The 22416-nt window shown below is 37.8% G+C and overlaps 1 protein-coding gene across 6 annotated transcripts in view; it reads left to right on the top strand.

Annotated features, from left to right (window-relative positions):
* FAM172A (family with sequence similarity 172 member A) overlaps window positions 1-22416 on the top strand; it is a 265595-nt gene that overhangs the window by 20831 nt on the left and 222348 nt on the right. For 3 of the 6 annotated variants that reach the window (XM_039567672.1, XM_039567673.1, XM_010393035.4), the window contains 3 exons: window positions 3712-3837; window positions 7039-7140; window positions 9704-9804. In XM_039567672.1, coding sequence (XP_039423606.1) covers window positions 3780-3837; window positions 7039-7140; window positions 9704-9804 — 261 coding nt within the window. In that variant the 5' untranslated portion in view covers window positions 3712-3779. Of the gene's footprint in view, window positions 1-1208; window positions 1328-2863; window positions 2994-3711; window positions 3838-7038; window positions 7141-9703; window positions 9805-22416 lie in introns of all 6 variants that reach the window. The other 3 variants (XM_039567671.1, XM_019281908.1, XM_010393034.4) reach the window with 2 other exon arrangements.

Raw genomic sequence — 22416 nt, forward strand, 5'->3', positions numbered from 1 at the left:
CTGATCTCTAACGTGGAGATGCTGTACATTAACATCATCAGAACTGAGCACAAGATGTATTTCTGAGCCTTCTTATACTAGAGGTAGACATTTTCAAAACAGTTTCATCTAAAGCAGACTGGAAATAATTGCCTTTCAGAGCTGAAGTTGGGCAAACCAATAAGCACTTGAAAATATGGTCGTTTAAATGAGGGAGAGTGAAGTACAACCTGAATTGATGCAGATGCCGTCTGTAGCGCCCTAAAAGCAGGAAAAGAGAAAATCTAATCAGACAGAAAATACTGCTAAGATTAAATTATTGCCTTTTTTTGCTTTGTTGAGCCAATACTTACAAGGAACTCAATGCAAACTGTCACCCAGCCATTTCTTTGAAGAAAAATTGGGTCTTTAATCAGTCATCAGCCACACTGCACAAATCTAACCTATACTAGTTCCTAGCTTACTTGGGATGTCAGTTTACAAAGAGCAAGATTCTCATTCCGTTATATCCTAAATAAAGGAGTGCAATACAAAGCAGCATTCTGGTGACACCTCTTCAGATTGTGTCCAGATAAGCTTGAAGGATTTGTGCTGTTTGGAGATACTTGTGTGTTTTCTTCTTATTTCTTTCTTGTTGTTAACACTACAATAATTTATAGCCTTTATTTAGAATATTTGTAATATTGGCTTAGCTTCAGGTATTGCTAATTTATATTTGCTGTAATACATTGCGGTTTTTTGTCACACTTCTGTATTGATTTGCACAATGAAGAGTATTTTAAGTGTGTTGAAATCTCTCTATGTGTGCCATATGTGTGGGTATGATATGGTGTCTAGTTCGATTTAAGAAATAGGACTGTTATGCCATCACAAGATCTGCAGTCCAAACTTCCAGTACCACTTTACAGGCAACAACATGAAATATGTGTATATTCTCTTATGTGTGCATTTTTTTAAAAAATCGATTTATTGACTGTTTGTCTGTGAGTCCACCAGTTCTGTAATTACATAAGCAGGCGTATAATGAAAATGCAGCCTTGTTGTCTCATATGAAATCATGAAACCAGAATATTTCTGTGTCAAATTATTTTAGGTATTGCTGGGAATGGAGTTAAAGAGGTACAGAATATGTATAAGATACTTTGTGTCAGAATTCTTAAGTTTGCATGCATAAGCAAGGTACATACAAATAAATGTACATAATCTTATTGCTGTAACTGTTTTTTCAGGTGAAATAGTAACTTGTGTTTAAGGAAGTATGCTTGCCGAATGTAGCTTAATACAAAAAAACCACAGAGGTGTTTTCAAAAGACTCATCTAAGTAATTGTACAGAATGACACATTTAAAGTAAGTATTTATTACAAGAAACTTGATGGCATTCAGGAATTATGTGGTCAGTATATGCAGTTGAAGATCACTGGGGTTTGAAATTAATACCTGGAATAAACTGCAGTTCCTGCTTTGCCTATATGCAACCCTTCAGAGAGCTTCATGATTTTCTACTGTTCATTTTTGTACCATCAGTAGTGGATTTGGCACCTCTCCGTCAAAGAATAGAAATCCAACCCTCTCACGTAATTTCTTCTCTTTTTCAATTAAGCAAGTATCAGTGAGGTATTCCAAAAAATCATGTATTCACAGAAACAATGCATAATATACTGTGTGCTTGTTCCATCCTCATTATGATATCAAGTCCTCCCTCCAGTGGCTGCTGTAATAGTTTTTTACTTTGTCAAAAAGAACTGTAAATTCTCTCTCTCAAAGCTAAATTCGGCTTTATTTATTTTGGTGCTTTTAGCTTTGCAGTTGAACTGTTACCTACTCAGTGGCAGGGTCTTCATCTGTTAAAGGAAGAAGAAGGGTATCCATGGTACAGACAAGAATGGCAAGGATTCCTGGTCCCTGCATTGCTTTATTTGATCAGGGGATGGGGTCTCGTTTTCCAGAGTAAATCTGTTCAGATAGATTTTATGTTTCTTCCCTTGGCTAACAACAAGTCTTGAGGATGTGTGTGTATTTTGTTAACTGCATTAGCTTATGCCATATTAAGAATTTTCAAATACTGTGTGGGGAGAACTGCACAATTTCATATGACTAGAATAATTTTAATTTGGGCTATCACAAAACACTACCATTGTAATTTTTTACCACTTCTAATAATTTTAACTGAAATTACTTTGTTTTCTATATGCTTTAGTAGAATATACATGGGTTTGTGCTGCAAATGTACAAACAAGATGGACAAGACTTTGGTAGTCTTTTGTCAACGGACTGTTTCGAAGCATATGAGGAAGATATTTAATACCATCCATGTCTGTGAATCAACATTTGAGTCACTTTAATATTTACATTGACAACATTATATACTAGAAAATGCACAAAAAACCTCAGTGGTTTTGCTGTTATTTTTTGTGATTGCTTTTGTTATGAGTGGTAACGTGACTAAAGTGTTAGCCAAAAGATGCACATTTTAACTGAATCATGTCATAATTTACAAAGTACACAATATAAACAGAGCTTTCCTTGTGGAGTTGCATCTTTAAAAGAGTTTTGTAATGTATTGCCGTTTCCCATCAACTTTGTCTGAACAGCCTTTACAAAGGAAGGTGTCAAAGTTCCAACTTGTAAAATGGATATTGGACTTTCTAGACTCCCAAGTTTAAAAAACCAAATCACAATCCCTCAAACCCGCTCTTTAGTTAATAACTAACAGGGTTAAAATTGCTGTATTACTCCTTAATATACAAGAAAATGTCTAATAGGTTTTCTCTGTGTAGAATAGAAAAGTAGTCTTTATTATGCTAAATTTGGGGGGTTTTTCTGCTGTCTATACAATGAACTGCTGTTACTTAAAAGAAATCATTTTGGGGTTCTTTCTTGCAGATCTAAGTGTTAGGGAGCCAGTAGTACAGTCGGTGAATCCTGTTACTGTTTTGACAAATTGCATCAGAGACAGAGTTCAAGCAAGCTCATCAATGAAGAAGTGTATGAGAGAGAAGAATAAAACAAGTTGGTAATGACTGACAGATAAAACAAAGAACCAAAAAAAGATTAAGGGAAAAAGAATTCAATGCACAGAAGTCTTTTTATTGAGTAGGAAGAAGCAATTGTGATTTGGTAGTTCACTCCCTTGGTGTCAGACCAAGATGAAAGAGGCTGTGGATTTGAATGTCTGGGTTGCCTTCTGTGCAGTAGGAGAAACTTGAAATAGATTTTGTTTGTAAAGTCTCATCTTGAATACAGTGAGATTTGTTCTGTACTTTACACATTTCAATACCGATAATGTATTGTGGAAATCATAGTGGTTTAAAATTGTGTGCTTCATGTAGTCTTACTAAAACAAAACTAAATAGTATAGTAAGGACAACAAAGTGGCGTTAACTGATGAAGAAAATACATAAAGGTTGTGGAAGTTCTGTTGGTTGTAGTTTGTTTTTTGTTGTATCTTGTATTTTGGACTTGCAGGTGTTGCACTTCTCTAAAAGGCTTATTGTTTACTGATGCTGATCACAAAAGAAGTTGTATTGATTAGATAGAAGTCCTTTTAGGATTAGGAACAGGTATTGTTCATTCTTGTGAACTTGAATCTTTAACCAAACTTGGTCAGACTTTGGGTTTATAATACTTAGTATTTTTTTGTTTTTTTGGTGGTGGTGTAAACAGTAGCAGATGAGAGTGATTGAAGGAGAACTCAGTAAATTTATTAATTTCCACCTCTTGTTCTTTTTCAGATTGTCCTTTGAATATTAATCTACATTTACCTCAGTATTTCAAAATCTGTTGATAGTTTGGGTAAATTATGGCTCAGCTCCAGCAAGGAGGCCCAGATGAAAAAGAGAAGACCACTGCATTAAAGGGTATGTCTTTTTGCCTTTTTTGCATGTATTGACATTTCAGAAATGATTGTTAAGGAAAGGAAAATAATATGATATAGCTATGAGTTAGAGCTTGGAAATTACAATACCAGAAGAGACTCTTAGTCCACCTGAGCTAATGCTTATTGTCTAAGGTGTGCCCATTTATCAGTATTTTCATTACATGGTATAAAACAAAATGGTCTGTGGTAAGGAGTAACAGAATAAACTATTAATTGTTTTTAAAAATTTTATAATTGTTGTTTGAGAAAGTTGACTGGTGCTTTTGTGTTCTTAGTTTGCAGCAGTTTTCATTTAATTTGTGTGACACTTTTGCTTTATAATTATGCAACCATATTGCAGCTTTTAAAAATCTCTTGGACTAGAATGCTAAAAGGAAAAAGGCTTTCAGGATGTGACTTCCATATTGGTTTCATAAAGTTCTGTTTGTATTGTATATTTTAAAAAATAAACTGATCTAAATGACTTAGGGGAAAAAAAAATAACATAAATGACATGTTTTAGATAATGGCTTTCGGTTTTGGAAGTACACGAACTTGGTTAGACCTACAAGTAAGCTAACCAAATGTTGGTTTAAAGTGCTTGCATCACACAGTTGTATTCTAAATTGTCTTTCAGAGGAGAAAAAATAACACAGCTTGCCACTGCAGTGTACATCCTGGGTTTCTATCAAAGCATTATTAGAAAGTGGTGTTCTGTTGCATATGGATGGTGTTTCTTCAGTTGTGAGTTTTTTTGACATGTTTGGTGAAAACCTATGTAGTGCTTTTATCAAACTTCATGCCAATTCTGTTCAATTAGCATATTTTGAGGAAGTTATAGTTCAGGTTTGGAAGTAAAAGTCCCATTTTATACTCAGCATTAGTTTGATTTTCATTAAGGATTAGTGTCATTGATGTGATTGAGTTATTTCCCATTGAGCTATAGAAGGTCTCCTGTAGATCACTAAGTTTTCAGCTCTGTTGAACTGTCTCAAATTGAGTTGGAAAGTCCAAGACCTTAGGTGAGAGTTGTGGATCAGATTTTGAAAGAATCTCAAAGTTGTAAGACACTTTAGATAATTTTAACTTGAAAAGTTGCGCAAGAAGAAAGTGGCCGTGTCAGTGGTTGCAGCTCAGAACAGGTGCAGTCTTCTTTAGAGACTGATGAAAACTGTAAATCATGACAAGCTATACATACTGTAAGCATAATGTACTTCATATACTATGGTCCTTGATAATCAGGAGATTGATATTTTGTTGTATAGTAAGTGACACTTTTGTATGAATAGATCTCCAAATAGATTACAGTAAGAAAGTAAGGAAACTCGAGTGAAATTAAATTCAAGGGGTGTGGTGTGACTGGAGTCTCTTTGTTGAGGAGAGAAAGATGTGCTAAAGACTGCCACCTTGATTTTGTCAAAGTACAGAGAAAGAAAGGACACGCTTTTTACATACCGTTGTGAAAGACTTCTATGACAAAATTCTTTTCTTTTTCCATATCATTTGGTTGAGAACCTAAGGAGCTCCTGCAGAACTTTCAAAGGACAGTACACAAGAACAAACACATGATTTCTTTCATGAATTGAATTTCATGGGACTTGCTGTTAAACAAAAATGATGTAAAAGTGAGCTGTGGCTGGGAAAGCCAGATTTAGAAATCGCCTAGTCATATCTCGTGTTAAGTAGACATTTAGATACCACAGAAATACTCAGAAACCATAATACTTGTTGGAAAGATGTTGTATTTCAGCAACCATACCAGATGGCTTTTGATCCTCCAGCTTTGCCCAGTGGAATCACTCAGAAGGATGAGCTGGCACCAGTCATGGATGCTGGAATAAATGTCAAGTGAACTTGAAGAGCTGTAGAAGAGCAGATCAAGGCACCCTCAAGAACGTTGAAGATAATCTTCAGTACCTTTTAAACAGTAGAAATTTCGAAGGGTTAATTGTGTCAGTCCTTAGCCTAGGTAATGTGGTAGCCTACTGGCAACAAGACCAAGCAAAAATAGTGGTAGAAAATAAAAAATAATTGTTTTAATAAAGATGGAAACATAGTTAATGCCAAACCAAACTTAAAGAAAATCAGTATTTTCAAACTGTTTTATTTTCTTTGAGCTACAATGTTGGATAATAATAAAGGTAAAAATCAATATACTTAGAGCACTTGATGTATTTCCTTAGCAATACATGGTATCTTCATTTATGAAACAATAATAGTTCAAAGTCAGCACTCAGTCAGTTAGCACTCCTGAACAGAAAGTTTGTATGGTCTTCAATTTCGTCTACGAAGAAGTAGGAAAAAATATTTTGGTGAAATCCTGCTGAATTGTTTCTTGATTTTTTTAACATTAATAATCAGAAAATATGTAGAAGCATAGCATATTTAGAAGGATTGTGTGGGTGATAGGCAATGAGGAGAGGTCATTGTACACTATTACCTGTGTATGCAGTAATTGTTTGAAAGTTACATGTAGATGTAAAGATGTCCCCATAAGCTTGCCTCTGGTTAAATGTAAATCCTTGAATATAGGGTAAAGAATGTAGATTATGCTAATTTTAGTGTACTTGCATTAGTGACTGCAGGTTGTACCAGGCCATAGAGTCCTGATGTGTAAAGGATGTGTATGCCATGGCCTGCTATGAAACAAATGGGAGTTTTCTCTACCATGATAGCTATTAAAGGAGGTGGTTGAGAAAAGGATTCAGGTCTAACAGTCTGTTTGGGTATCAAAGGAAAGGCTAAGGACTGGTGTGGTCACAGCTGGTAAATGCTAGTGAGATTATGTGCATCAGGTAATCTAAACTCAAGAAGGCAGTCAAGACTCTATCAGTGATTTGATACTGAAGCTATGATAACTTTGTGTTAAAACCATGACGCCTACCAGAGACTTATTTTCTAACACTGACGTAATGAATCATTGAAACAAATTACTATGTCTTTGGTGACTTGTCTGGACATTTTTTGATCAACATAGAGACAAATAGGTTGGTAAATAAATAAATAAATGAGTATGTATATGGGCAATGATGTCCAGCTTTTTGAACAGGAATTCCTGTAACCATGTCCTGTGTTTAGTAATATTGGGATGTTCTTCTGCCCATAAGATCTACAAATCTCAACAAACATACTTTGTCAGTGTTAGAAGGGAAATAAAAAAGACACAGCATGCATTATATAATTTTTTCTTTTCCTTTTTTAGATTTATTGTCTAGAATAGACTTGGATGAACTAATGAAAAAAGATGAGCCGCCACTTGAATTTCCTGATACTTTGGAAGGATTTGAGTACCTTTTTAATGAAAGTAAGTCACATGTGCTTTGTAAAGATTATATTTAGAATAATGTTGAGGGGTTATCAGAAATTGAATTATACCTCGTAAGTCCCTATTAAAATTTCATACTTTCCTGTTAAGAATAAAATTTCAAACTTTAGTGCTGGTAGACTTATAAATCTTAATAAAATGTTTTTTATTTCATAAAATTATCACAAAAATCCCTCATTTCATACAACGTTATGGAGTTGTACTGGGCCTACTTTATGACTGTTTTCTGTTACAGAAGTGTTGATACAAAAATTCTGAAAGTAGTTTCTGTAGCATTTAAAAATCAAAATTAAAGATTGGTCACTCATTTAAGGAATGTTTTATTTACTGATCCATTTTTATAGCTACAAAAGAAGTTGTTTGTCAGATAATAATTTGTCCCAACTATTCCATTAATACTATTAGAAAAACACCTATGTATGTTGATGGAAGGATAAGGAATGTGATAGACTGTCTTCTGGTGCAATTTTTCATTGCAGCCAAGTGTGTGATGACTACAACCAAGTACTTCCAGCTAGCTCAGTCTGTGTGTTAAATGACTTAGTATTTATAATTTCCAGTGCATATATTTTAAAATGCAGGTGAGAAATGAGCCTCTGAGCTAAAGTAATACCAGACCGCAGGAAGTGACTCTTTCAAGATTGTTTAAAACCTGTAGGACAAATGGGAATGTTTACAATTCTACTTCTTTGCAGTGCCTGCTCTGTGAACAGAGGAACTTTAGTTTCTAAATCTGCCTGTTTTACATCTTCCACTTTTAAGGGAAAAAAAAAAAGAGCTTTCCTTTAAATGATAGTCATTTATGCAACACTTAGCTTTTTAATACCCTGATGGCTTTCACAGGAAGGTACTTAGAGACTAAAAGTGTCATGAAAGTGATGCTCTTTCTTTGATGGAAGGAGTTCAGCTCTGTCACTTTTCAGCTCCTTATTTTTAGATCTGCACAGTGTCTACTGTCTTCCTTACTGACTTCAGAGTTAATGGTTCATATGTGGTTGATAAAAAGGGCTGAAATTTGAATTTTGGGGAATGAATTATGTTACTGAATATTCCATTACTAACCTCACAGCCCGAGTGATTTCCATAGAGTGGAGGAAAACCTATTCATATACTATAGGTCAGCAAAGCAAAAAAGTCACCATTTTGCTTTTGTACATTTAATTCAAATGTTCAATCATGTACTTTTATGTCATAATCATGCTTCTTTTTATGGTGGAAAAGTACAGAAGTTTTTTATCAGATTATTTAAATCTGAAGAAGGCAGGGGTTCCAGAAAGCCAAAGGAAAAATATAGCAGATATTTGTTACTTGTGGTGAGAGCCAGTTCATGTACTGTTGAATGGCGTATTTGAAGAGTATGTATCTGAGAAGGAGCATCTGAAAGTAAAGTTATGATGAAAAATGTGAGAAGGACGATGGGATAGGAAACTGTGGAAAAATACTTCCTTGGTGTCTAGTACATGAGGAAAGGCAGGTCTGGAAAAAAGTTAAATCAGCAGATAAGCACAACTATTATGGATATCAGATCTCAAATATTTTATTTAAAGCATCAGGAATCAAAGTGTAAATGTTTTGAAAATACATGAACCAAGCAATTTTCTTCTATTCAAGAGGAAACATTGCAGACAAACCTTTGTTTCATCATGCAGACATTTCAGCATTCAAGGTTTACTTGCACATATCTCTGTTTTTAATGTTTCACTGATGCAATGCAGTTTTGTAATGCTCTGAGATCATAAGTTGTGTTTTGTCTGATAGGCTGAAACGTTGGTAAGATACTTGTTTTCTGTAGTTTGCTTCCTACTGGTTGCTATTTTATTATTATCATTGTTTTAATGCAGTCCATATCTTCACCAGTGGTTGGGTAGGCTGGTAACTTTGGCTATAAACAAGGCCAACTACAGGAAGTTACAATGAATGTAAGAGTAGCGTGTGACTTTGGCCTGAACACACATTCTGCTTTATTCTACTGTTGTGATCTCAGTGTACCCTAAATCTAGGAATTCTTACTTGATTTCACTGTGCCTTGGAGTTAAAGTATTTTCCCTAGCTGTGGACATAGATTTTTCAGATTAGTTAAGATAGTTGTTAGGCTTGAAGATAAATCTTTCCCTACTTCCAGCTTCCAGCCACTTTTGTATTAGCATTTCTTTACAATGCAGTTGGTTTTGAAGTAGAGGATTTATAGCTACAATTTGATCACCTGCAGATCAGATATTAACTGCTAATGTTTACATTTCACTGTTAATTCACAGCAGTGGAGACATAAATATGTTTTGTGAAGCAGTTTGGCATTTGATATCTGCATGCAATTTTACTGTCATAATTTCTGTTTAGCTTTATCTAGCAGTATATACCATAACATGGGAATGTATTTTGTTGTGCTACAATTGTTTTCTGTTAAAAAGCCTATAACAAAACATGAGGAGGAATTCATAATAGCTCGATTTTTAGATGTAGACTTCTTTTAAAATTTTCAGCAATTAAATGTGTCTTTCAATGAAGAAGTATATTAACTGTAGTGATTTTGTTTCTTTTACAGAAGGACAATTAAGACACATTAAAACTGGGGAGCCATTTGTTTTTAATTATCGTGAAGATTTGCATAGATGGAACCAAAAGCGCTATGAAGCTCTTGGAGAGGTACATAATTTGTGTGTGTGTGTATATAGTGTGTGTACATATATATGTGTGTGTATATATATATGTGTGTGTATATATATGTGTATGTGTAGATATATATATGTAATTGTATGTATATATATGTGCGTGTGTGTTCATGTGCTATGGGTTTTGTTTCCCTGTAGAAGTGATACTTTCACATATGTTAAAGTTTTAGTGAGGCTTCAGTCATTTAATAGAAGGTATTTCAGGATTTATTGCATATTAATGCTCTAACAGTAATTTCTATTGTTTGCTGTATAGCTTAGGGTGTGATTTCGACTACTATTTGAATTTAGTATATCTTCAAAATAGAATATCTTCTACCTACGTAAGAATGTTATACAGTGCAGTATTTTCTTTAACCTTAGTCACTTCATGGATTACAAAGTTGTGTCATTTTACATTTTAGCTAAAGATAAATGCATTGGTTGATTTTTCTCATGTTACCAGGAAATACTAGGAACCACTATATGAAGTAAAAATCTAAAGATGAATTGATTACATATTTGTTGATGTATTACATATTTGGATGCTACTGGGACTTCCTAGGTGGTTCAGCCCCTCACAGCTACCCACTCACTCCTCACTATGGGATAGGGGAGAGAATCAGAAGGGTAAAAGTGAAAACTTCACAGGCTGAGTTACAGTTTTAATAGGTAAAGTGAAAGCAGTGCACACAGTAAGAAATCAATTCACTTCTTTACATCAGCAGGCAGATGTATAGCCATCTGCAGGAAGGCAGGGTTTGTTTGTGCACAGTGGTGCCTTGGGAAAACAAGTGCCTTATCCACAGAATCCTAGAATGGGTTTGGGTTGGAAGGGACCTTAAAGGTCACCTAGTTCCAATGCCCTGCCATGGGCAGGGACACCCTCTACTGCGTGAAGTTAGTTGAAGCCCCGACCTTGAAGGCTGACAGGGATGGGGCATCCCCAGCTTCTGTGGGCAAAGTCATCCAGTGCCTCACCACTGTCACAGTCAAGAATTTCTTCCTAATATCTAATATAAACCTACTCCCTTTTGCTAAGTTTGAAGCTATTCGCCTTTGTCCTATTGCTCCAAGTTCTTGTCAATAGTCCCTCTCCAGCTCTCTTGTAGCCCCTTTACTGGCAGGTGCTGTAATGTCACCCTGGAGCCTTCTCTTCTCCAGGTTGAACAACCCAAACTCTCTCAGACTGTCTACATAGGAGAGGTGCTCCAGCCCTTTGGGGCTGCTCTGTGCTTGCTCGCTCAACCACTGTTTAATCTGTGTGTTAGCCTGGCTCTCTGCTGAATGTGCTGGAGCTGCCCAGCTGTTTGTCCCACCAGAGGTTTGTTACCAGGGATTGATGAAGCTTGCTTTTTATCTTCTCCTCCTCATTCCTGCAAGAACAGTGGCAGGGAGCAGACAGTGGGTGAGACTACTGCAGCTGCTTCTCACATCTTTTCACTTTGTATGTTTTTCTAAAAAAAGGGATTGTGCTACATGTAGACACAAGATGTTGCTGTGTCTCCATTGTTCATGTTACTTGATACACATTTCTTCTGAGAGGAAACACTGTTGCCTGGCTTGTGTGTACAGACCTTTGTGTGTGTCTACATTGTTCAAATATTCCCATTTTCCAAGTAAAGATGGACAAGACACGGCTCTAAAGACCAGTATGTCTCCATGTGGGTTCCTGTGCCACCACACCTTCCTGTGCATGTTTGGAAATAACGTGGCAAATTTCACATTCTGTGCATCTGAAAAGTTGAACATAGCTTCAACCCACAGTAGTATGAACAACTTCTTGTGATTTTTGGTTGACTAGGATTATGTGTATGTGCTCTGGGAGTGGGGATCTTACATCTGTGATCTGTGTTGTGCATTTTGCCTTAGTTATATCATTCTCCATGTTCAAGTTTGAATAATCTTTGAAAATCCACTTTGTTTATATTGGTAGGTAAAAGGCAAGGAAGGCTTAAGGCCAGGTATCTGACAGAGATAATTGTTCTAAGTTGTCTGTTTTGTATTTTTGGGGAAAAATCTCATCTGTGTTTCAGTCTGTTTCTGCTAGGTGCTAGGTACAACAAAGTTGTTCCAACAAGCCACAAATTTATAAATGTTCCATTGTCTGGTTTGGGCATAGTAATTTGGGAACACAGAGGATGATGGTCCTTGGCATTTATTCACATAACTAAAATCTCATTTTGTGTCATAAATTAGTGGGTCACTGATGCAAATGTTGAATAGTGTATCACCCTCTGATTAGTTGTTTTGTAGTCTAAGGTGAAGATGCTTTTAGCGAACTGTGATAGCTTAACGAGCAGTAGCTCAAATGATTTGTAAAATGATGTAGTAAAATCTAGCCTTAGGCCTTTGCTTTGAAACATCATCTTTTGGTTGTAGAAGTTCTTTAATGTGCGTTTATGGTTCAATTATGTAGCTGGTCATACAGTGAGATGATGAAGTAGCTAGATTTGTATCCCTGAACAAAAGTGGTTTATGTATTCAGTGTTTCCGTGGTTAGCTCAGTCATTGCACGCTGGTTTTGTAATTTTTAAAGGGTATATCTACGTCCTGCACAAGACAACTTTTTTACTGTACATATGTATGTCATGGGCTGCTTTTAATGTGTTTTTAATGATTTTAAGAAGTGAGTATACTCCCTGGCCTTATGCTACCAGCATCATTCTCTCATTCCTGGAGCACTAATAAATTTCAATTTGGTCATCCATGACTTTTTTGCTGATAAAAGTCATGAATACACTATCTGTGATGTTCTGCCATTTTTCTGATTATATGGAAATTGATTCTTCAAAAATTAAAATGATTTGTCAATGTCTCCACTCCTTACATCTCTTTATTCTTCATTCACTGATCAGTTATTTCAGGCACACAGTTTTTTCTTCAGCCTTTTGATATGTGTTGTTAATAGACAATTTAGTGAACTGTTCATAATTTTGTGATTCTGGTTCAGTCATTGCTATTGTGGCATTGAATTTTGTAGAGCCTCTCCATTTGCTTTTTAAAAATTAAAATGGCAACAGAAGTGCATAGAACATGGTGTTGCAGCTGCTTCGAACTGACGAATAATCCATGTGGCAAGTTTGAAGTACGATTGAGAAAAATTTTGTGACAACAGTTTAGTTGTTGCAGACATACCCCTGTTCGAGGTCGAATTTTAAATTTTTTTTCTAGCTTTGAGTTACAGAGATTTGGATTCAAGGTTAAACTCCAGATTAGACTCACATGATAGTGTCTCCTTGCATTTTAAGTAGATGTGTGTGCCTATTATTTGTACTGCACTTGCAGATGATATTATGACTACTGAAATTGCCAACAGTCAGCTTCAGTCCCTGCCTTATCATTACATTGAAATTAGTTGGAATTACAAAGAAAATACTGCTAATAGCTGTTGCTGGGTATAAGATACATGTGTGTGGCGTTAGGGCGATCGCTGCTGTGCTCCCCAAAGCGCCTCGGGCGCGAGACCCTTCGGGTGCGGCAGTATAGCCACTAGCAAGTTTCTCCTTTCTGGCCCGCGCCGCTGTTTAAGCGCTGATGACACACACGCACACACTCAAGCCAGACAGCTCAATATTACCAGAGATACGGAGCCAAGGAAGGCCCTCCGCATGGCACGTTCCACAGACGACGTTTATTTCATGCTCCACGGAGGAGACCAGGTGGGAGAGAGAAAGAGCGTATTCATGATCCGCTTTACATAGGTTACAGAGCCAGTGATCTGAGGGCACATGGGCGGTACAAAGGCGAGACCAGGGAAGGGAACCAATGAGCAGAGGGAAGGGGCGGAGCGGGGATCAGGTCAGGTATGCCGCCACAGGCTGCTGGGAGAGGTAGTTTTCTTCAACCAGGGTCTGGGGCGTGTGTAAAGCTACATTTCATCCGCAAGGAATTGTGAGAGAGGCTTTTCCTTTACTTTACCGAGATCTCAAATAACTGAGTTTTTCCACCAGCAGGCCTTTGCTATTTCGGGGCTCTCTGGCCCACCAGCTGGCTCAGCTGTTGGCTTAGTGACCTCAACAGCTGGGACTTCACCTTTCATTTTGCCAGTCACATAGGTTATGTTGATAATGAGTTTTTTCTATGAAAAAGTGTATGTTGACTTTTTCCTTCCGCAGTCATGTAGTACCCAGAGTATCCCTAGCATCAGAAGGCAGATATTGTCCATCGCTTTGCATGTCTCTAACAGTGTAAAGGCAGTTAAAAGTCATTGATTACTTGGAGGCCATTGAACACTGGCATTAATATTTTTGAGAGTGCCATCTCTAATGAGGAGACTTTTACCTGTACTGACAGTTTGCTTGTCTACCAATGTCTTGCAGAATTCAAAGAGGAGTTGTAAATATGTAGATTATAATGAGGACCATGACATAAATGTCTCTGCTGTGACCCTATTCAAGTTTATGCCATGTCTTGTAATTGCAGCCTATCTGACCTGCAGAATTCTGTAAGCAGGTAACAAAACAATTGTGGTGGTTTTTCTGCAGTTACCACAGTACAATATTTTGTATTTATGTAGAACAGATATGTAAAACAAAGAAATAGAACACTTAAATCAGAAACTCCTTATGTGTTTCATGTATGATAAGATACAGTTAATTTTATGTCATCAGAGAAGTTTTGTTCCACTAAATAAACTGCTTTAAAGTATGTTCACACTGTTAGGTCCAGCTCACCATGAAGTAGATTGCCATCAAGTTTAATATTTGAGTGGTGTGAGTGGGATAAGTGTGTAGAATTATGACCTTGACAGCCCATAATTAAGATGGCTAAGTAGTAAAATGGGATTTATTTTTTCCAGATCTCCTTTAAGTTAAAGAACAGCTTGGTCTCAACATGATTTAAAAAATAAGCATTCACCTGCTACTAATTTCCTCCTTGGTTGCAAAGATCATTATTTGTTTTGATGACTGAGAGGCTATTTACATAGCACAAAAGCATAGAGCAGCAGAAGAGGACATGTAAGTTAATGAAGAAGGAAGCATTAAGTAGTCTGCATTTGAAAGGGTAGCTTCTTGCATGAATAACCCAAAATCTGATGATAGGCTGCACGTGCACCTGATAGTACTTAAGGTCCAATCTTGCAGCCAGAGCTCATGTGAATAAACTCAATAGGTCTGATCTTGTGAATAAGGACTGCAGGATCAAGTTTCAAATAAAATGTGCAGATGATTAGTAGAAATCTTTACACTCTTAGTTTCAGTTTCTTTACAGTTTATCACCGAATATTCCAAATTTTCTCTGGCTAGCAACACTTCAATATAATAAAGTACGTGCTGCAAGCAAAATTGTTTGTATATCTTGACTTCTTATAATGTATTTGCTGTTGGGTTATGTTGTAATTGGAAAAATTCTTCTTACTGAGTCAAGAAAATAAATTTATAGTGATGTAACGTATTGTTGGATTCATGAACATTTACCTTTTTGGGATGCATGCTTGACTTGGGCTATTGAAGAGATTGTTCTGTTCAGAGATGAGATGCCAAATACTTAACAGGTGTCTGTGGAGTATGTGTGAATTGAATTTTTTGAGTGTCCTTATTACAGTCAGATAAGGGTGAACTTCCATGGAGGTAGCAAAAAGGCTCACTAAAACTCTTTCTAACTCATATTTCAGGGGGAGAGTTAAAGCATCTAACTGAAATATCTCCCCCATCCTTATTTTTGAAAGTGGGTAATTTTTGTTTGTGTGGTCTCGTTTGATAATGCTATTTCTCTGCAAGTTATGCCCCATTTTGGTGGTTTAGGAGTGGTACTCTCCAGTTCAGTGCTCCCACTGAGGCGTTCCAAACCATGTGCTGCTTCCTTCCTTCACCCTCCCTCTTCTTCCCCTGTAATGGGATGGAGAGGAGAATTGTGGGCAAAAAAGTAAACATCATGGGTTGAGATAAGAACAGTTTGCTGGAAACATCAATGAGATAAGAAAAACTAACAGAAACAGACACAATATTAGTTGAAAGAGTGTACAAAAGTGAGAGAGTGATTTACGTGCAAAATGCTCACCGCGAAGGTTTGACCCATGCAGCCAGGCTTCATTGCTCCGGAAGTGAGCATTTTCCTGTTTGTGGAAAATGCCAAGGTGGTATAGAATAACCTCTGGATCCTAGCAGTGCCCCCACTCTGGCTGCTGCAAAAACAAACCCTGTCCTGGCCAGAATCAGGATCTACTAATTAGGATCTACACCTATCTACTAATGAACATTGCAGAAGTTTTTTTGCTTTAGCAAAATTTTACGGTGGAGTCAATGTCACAAAAAATATTTAGAATTGCACCTCTGCTTGAGGTACACATCTTGTTTCCCCACCCATCTGCCTTACCCATGAAGTGCACTCAGGTCCTTAAACAAAAATAATCCCACTGATGGGTTTGCCTTTGTTGGAGGCAGGACTAATGCAAACTGCCATCCCTAACAGATTCCTCATATGCACCATGGTAACTCTGTCCCTTCTACAGGATACATGAATGTTTTGATTGGCAGGGCCAGCATGACTGGTGGTGCCTCTAGTGTTAACTAACCAGGTAGTCTTCAAGTAACTGTAGATCCCAGTATTTGAAGTTCCCACCATCCATTGCTTTCAGTCTGCTTTTAACAGTGCATTGTACTGTTCAATTTTCCCAGAGGCTGGTGCATGGCAGGGAATATGATGCCCACTCAGTACTGTGCTCTCTGGCCCAGGGGTCTCTGAGGCTATTTTTAAAATGAGTCCTATTGTACAACTCAATTCTTTCTGGGGTGCCATGTCACCACAGGACTTGCTTTTCAAGGCCCAAGATGGTGTTCCAGGCAGTGGTGTGAGCCACAGGGTGCATCTCCAGCCATCCAGTGGTTCTTTACGCCACCGTCAGCATGTAGGGCCTGCCTTGGCTGGTTTGCAGGAGTGTGATGTAATTTACCTGCCAAATCTCCCCATATTTATATTCTGACCATCATCCACCGTACCACAGGGGCTTTACCTGCTTGGCCTGCTTGATCACAGAGCATGTTTCATGGTTATGGATAACATGGGACATAGTGTCTGTCCGTCGTTAAATCCACCCCATGATTAAGTCAATCACGAGCCCATCTGTATTGTATCTCTTCCCTGATGACCTGAGGAATCATGGGCCCACCAGCCAGAAACAATTCACCCTTATTCTGTCAATCCAGGACCACCTGAGACACTTTAATCTTGGCAGCCCAATCCACCTGTCCATTGTTGTGATTCTCTTCAGTAGCCCGACTCCTGGGTGTGTGTGCACCTACACGATGTACTTTTACAGCCAACTTCTCTACCTGGGTAGCAATGTCTTGCCACAATTCATCAGCCCAGCTGGGTTTACCTCTGTGCTGCCAGTTGGTCTTTTTCCATTGGTCCAGCCACCCCCTGAGAGCATTTGCTACCATCCACAAGTCGGTGTATAGGTAGAGTACTGTCCTCTTCTCTCATTCTGTGATATCTAAAGCCAGCTGGATGGCTTTCAGCTCTGCAACCTGCCTTGATCTACCTTGTCCCTCCATAGCTCTGTGACTCGCCATGTAGAACTCTGTAGAGCTGCTTTCTGTTTTCACTGTAGCCCAACCATACAGCAGGAACCATCAGTGAAGAGATCATATTGCTTTTCATTTTCTGGTAGCTGATTGATTATATGATGGGACCTCATCAGCATGTGTAACCACCTCCTCCTCTTCTGATGATGATAATCCACATTTTTAGCTTTTGGGCCAATTCATGATGACTTCCAAGGTCCCTGAGCAGCTGGTGTTTCCTGTTCAAGCTTCCTGTGCGATCAGAGTGATCCAATTACTCCACATAGTATCAGTGGCATGATGCATGGAAGGGACTTTTCCTTTGAACATCCCACCCAGCACTGGCAGTCGGGGTGCCAGGAAGAGCTGTTCTTTGGTGCCCATCACTTCTGAAGCTGCTCAAACCTCTTCATAAGCTGCCAGGATCTCTTTTTCAGTTGTGATGTAGTAGGCCTCAGATCTTTTGTATCCCCAAATCCTCTAATCTCCTCAGGTACTCTTCCAGAGACTCCAGGAAGAACCATTCTCCCCATCTGCAGCATAGACCACATTTTTCACAACTTTGCTGTCCTGACTGGCCCCAGAGCTACTGCATCAACAATCTCCTGTTTGATTTGTTCAAAAGCTTGTCATTCAGGACACCACTTAAAATCATTCTTCTTCCAGGTCACATGATAGAGAGCACTCACAATTTGACTGTAATCTGGAATATGCGTCCACCAAAAACCCACAACATCTAAGAAAGCCTGTTTTTCCTTCTTGCTGGTTGGCAGGGACAGAGCTGCTATTTGGTTGACCACATCCACTGGAATCCAGTAATGTCCATCTTGCCATTTTAATCGTAAAAAAGGATTTTTCTGGACAGGTCCCTTGAGCTTACTTTGCATTACAGCAAAAGCAGCCTTCAGGTGGACTTGGATTATGTTCTCCCCTTTTTCACAGACTTCCTCTGCTGTGTTCCTGCATGTGATGTTGTCATCAGTGTAGGTGTTCTGGAGCCTCACCCTTTTCCAGTGCAGTCTGGATCAGTCCAGCGCAAGTAGTGGGCCTGGGTTTCCACCCTTTGCCCACCCAGTTCCAGGTGTACTTAGTGTCCCTCCAGGTGACAGCAAACTGTGGCCTGCACTCTGCTGCTGAAGACATGGAGAAGAACACATTTGCAGTCTCAATTGAGGCACCACTTTGCTGCCCTGGACTCCAGTTTGTACTGAAGTTCTAACAGCAGTGCTCAATGGTGATGTGACTTCTTTCAGGCCACAGTAGTCCACTGTCAGTTTCTGCTCTCCACTGGACTTACACACTGGCCATATGAGACTATTAACCAGTGAGTTTAGTCTTGCTGGCCACTCCCTGGCTCTCCGTTTCAGGAACCATCTCATGGATGGGGGTCACAGAGTCCTTGCTGGCATGGTGTTATCGATGGTGCACTTCTGTGGTAGTGACTGGTACCTGTTACTCTTCTACCCTCAGCAGTCCCACTGCAAAAGGGTCCTCTGAGAGACCAGGCAAGGTATTCAGCTGTCTAATTGTCTCCACAGCAGCTCTCTGAAAAGCTCACTAATGGCCTTTTGAGGTCCTTTAAATACCCTCTGTTACAACCTGCCCCTGAAGGTGAGGGTAATCCCAGTTTTTGCTAATAGACCTCTTGGAACAGATTTGAGCAAGATGACACTGAGTCATTGGTGTTTTCAAATATATATAAGCAGGTTCTATTTTAGAACACTTTAGTTGTAATGGAAGGTTGTAATGGTAATATAGCTGGTTTAGTTATCATTATTGACTTGGTTTAAGATAGTTTAAGAGGGACACTCTAAAATTATTTACTTCCCCTTAGTTTAACCAATAAGGAGAAACGTGTATGAGTAGATGTAAGTGAAAAAATATAATAGTTTACTAAAAAACTGGAATAGTGACAGGCAAAAAAAAAGTTTGGTGGCTTTTTTTATATATATATATAATAACAGCAGCAGGTTTAATAAGAAAAGTGTACGAAAAAGAGTGATTTACATGCAAAATGCTCACTGTGGAGCCTGACCTGACCCCACAGCAGCCATGCTACCCCAACCAGAAGAGACCCCTTCTCCCTGAAGGAGAGTCCGCTCCCGCTGGCCTAGCAATGATGTGAGGTGGTAGAGAACAACCTTTTCCGGGTCCCAGCCATGCTCCCTCCTGGCTACTGCAAAAATTAACCCTGTCCTGGCCAGACCAGGACAACCATCTACTGATGAATGCTGCAGAATGTTTTTTGCTTTAGTAAAATTTTACAGTGGAGTCAATGTCATAAAAAAACATTTAGAGTTGCAGTATTTGGACAAAAATGTAAAGGTAGGCAGAAGAGACAGATTACCCAAGATCTTTAAAATATGTGAAGGTGTGATCTTATTTCATATCACACAGAGAAGAATCTATGTGGAATAGAGAATCTTGAGTGTACCAGTTGAATGAAGAGCCTAAATGAGCCCTATCACTTTATAGACAGCAAGGGCAATTATAAATGCAGTTCTTTAGGAATCCATGTCTTATTATTATAGGGTTTTTTTCATACTGGTTTGATTAGTTTCAGTTTTTTCTAGGTAAGTGTGAGATAGAAAAATGGCAAAGAAGACTTCAAACAAATTAGGTAAAGCAACTCAAATTGGGGCATGGTACTGAATTGCTCTTTAATAGTAGTTCCCTAAGCTGTAAGTAATACACTTCTAGAAAGTTCCAGTCCTTTTACTTTTCCCATTTTTTAATCAATGTTTTTGATAATAGAGAAAGACAGTGGAGGCAGCAGAAAAAAAATTAAATTAAATATATGTGCAGTCTTCATAATTTTATAAAGATTTCAGCTTTTAACAATCTGTTTATTTTCAACATTTCTTTTTTCTGAGTGAAGTAAATGGACAATTAGGATTCAGGACTGTTTAACAGTACCTACAGAAATTTAAATATGAATCTTCATTACATGCAGTATATTCATTTGCATATGCTAAACTGGCTTTCAAAATCTAGTGTTTGTGAAGACTTTTTAGTGGAATGATTATGTCAGATGTGCTTCAGTGAACTCTTCTAGTTTGCAGGCAGCAATTGGCAGTAGGTTAGTTCATCAGAGTAACATGACAGTTCGCGAAAGGTTAAGAGATAGTTTTATAATTATTGTTAGCATGATTCCTGAAAGAAATGATGAGCATCTCATAAACCCAGATGGGAGTTTGTTACATTGTTGATAAATGTGTTTTACATTTTAAAATTGATAAACAGTGAAAAGCAGAGAAGATACAATAAGGCAGATGGTTGTTTATAAAGCACTTGTAAATTGCTTCAATTCAAAGAACGGTACTAATTGTTACAAAGAAGACAAAAATTGGAATAGGGGGAATATTTCAATGAGTTCATCATGAGCTTTTTAAAAATAAAACCTTCAGCGGCTTTAGTTCAATTAGAACCATTCTTGCCATTTGGGTTTACATGCAAAAGTTTAGACTCTCAGTTCTTAATAAATTTTTGTACCAGCCATTTTCATGTAGCTGAAATTAAAGCTGCAGCTAATCTACCTGTATGGATCCATTTTTTTTTTTTTTTTTTTTTTTTTGGTGGTTTGGAAAAAAAAATTTATTGCACAGCAGAATAAAGTTGAATTATCATTGGACTTAATCATCATTTCCATTTAAAAACAATGAGCAGCAAAATCCAAACTCAGCAGAGATTTTGCAGGAAGGAAAGTAAAATGGAAGCTAGTTGACTATTTCCTGTTAAAGGAATGGTGAGAAAAATGCTTTTTTGACCTTATGTGACCAGAATAAATATACATTTAAGTAGTACTTAGGCAGAACACCAGTCAGTATGTGTGATGACTTGGTGCACCTTTCTCTTGTGAACGTTCAGGTTGTTTTTCCATTAGTGATCTTAAAAGTTTCCATGAAAGGCGCATTATTTTCCTTCTTTTTCAGCATGTGTTTTTTGAAAAACAGATATGTAGATTAGTGCTTTCATCAAGCAACTCTTCTAAAGTATATTTATTTTCTGTTGCCAAACTCCAGAAGAGTTTGTTCACTTTCACAGTATCTTCAGCTTTTGTATGATAAAGACTTCTATGCTTTCTGTATTTTCAACAAGACACCTATACATCTCATTTTTCTGGGAATATTTTTATTAACGTTTAGCAGAATAGTGATACTGTCAATAAAGCTGTATCAGCTGTGTCAGTCCTTAATAGAAGTAATTTGTTAAGTTGCAAAGTTATATCAGGCTGATCAGCTAAAAATATGCAGACTGCTTATATGCAGGAACATCCTAACTGTGATTATAGCTACAGCTTTATCTGTGTACCCTAGTGGTGGAGCTTCCTGGTATAAAGGAGACCCTAGATGAAAGTTACTCCTGTGAAGTGGAAGAGCTAACCATGGTAAATGGAGCTACGCTCATACTATGACCGTGAAGTTGATTTCTAGGGGAGAAAATGTGCTGGTTTTCAAGTTTTGTAAGGTGGTCATATATAATGATTCACTTAAGTTTTGTGAAGTTTGTATGAAAATTTCAGAAGAAGCACCACAAATCTTCTGCACCTGTTATCTAATTCTTTGGGAAGGGTACTGAATGTCAAGACTGTTGCAGTCAGAATGTGACATAGACAGAGAGGAAAGAACAATTGCTTTAATCTCTTGCTCCATAGTTAAATCCAAAAGAATTAATTGCTCTAGGCAATGTTGGCCTACTTTTATGCCAGTTCAGGATAATATTTCAACTCTAGGAAAAGTTTGAAAGCTTTTCATGTGCAACTGTCTTCTTTCCATTTCTGGTACCAAACAGCTGTTTTGTCTACATGCTGTCAGGTTTTGTCCTTAGCCTTAATTATGGGAAAAGGAGTTTCAAGCTCCTGCTCTGAGTGAAGTAAACATTTTCAAAGGCCTTACAACTGGATGTCTCAATACCTAGCTCTAAAACTCTACAGGGAGTTGATAGGTTTGATCAGGATAGGTGTTCTTACCCAGCTTTCAGTATGTGTCCTTTAGAACGGTGGTTTCTAACCTGAGGGTAAGTGCTCCAGAGAAAGTAACTAGGGAAGCAAACCCACCACTACTTAGCAATCTATGTCTTTACTAGAAAAACATGTCAAG

This window comes from Corvus cornix, chromosome Z, assembly GCF_000738735.6.
Source record: "Corvus cornix cornix isolate S_Up_H32 chromosome Z, ASM73873v5, whole genome shotgun sequence".
Classification (NCBI taxonomy): Eukaryota; Metazoa; Chordata; class Aves; order Passeriformes; family Corvidae; genus Corvus; species Corvus cornix.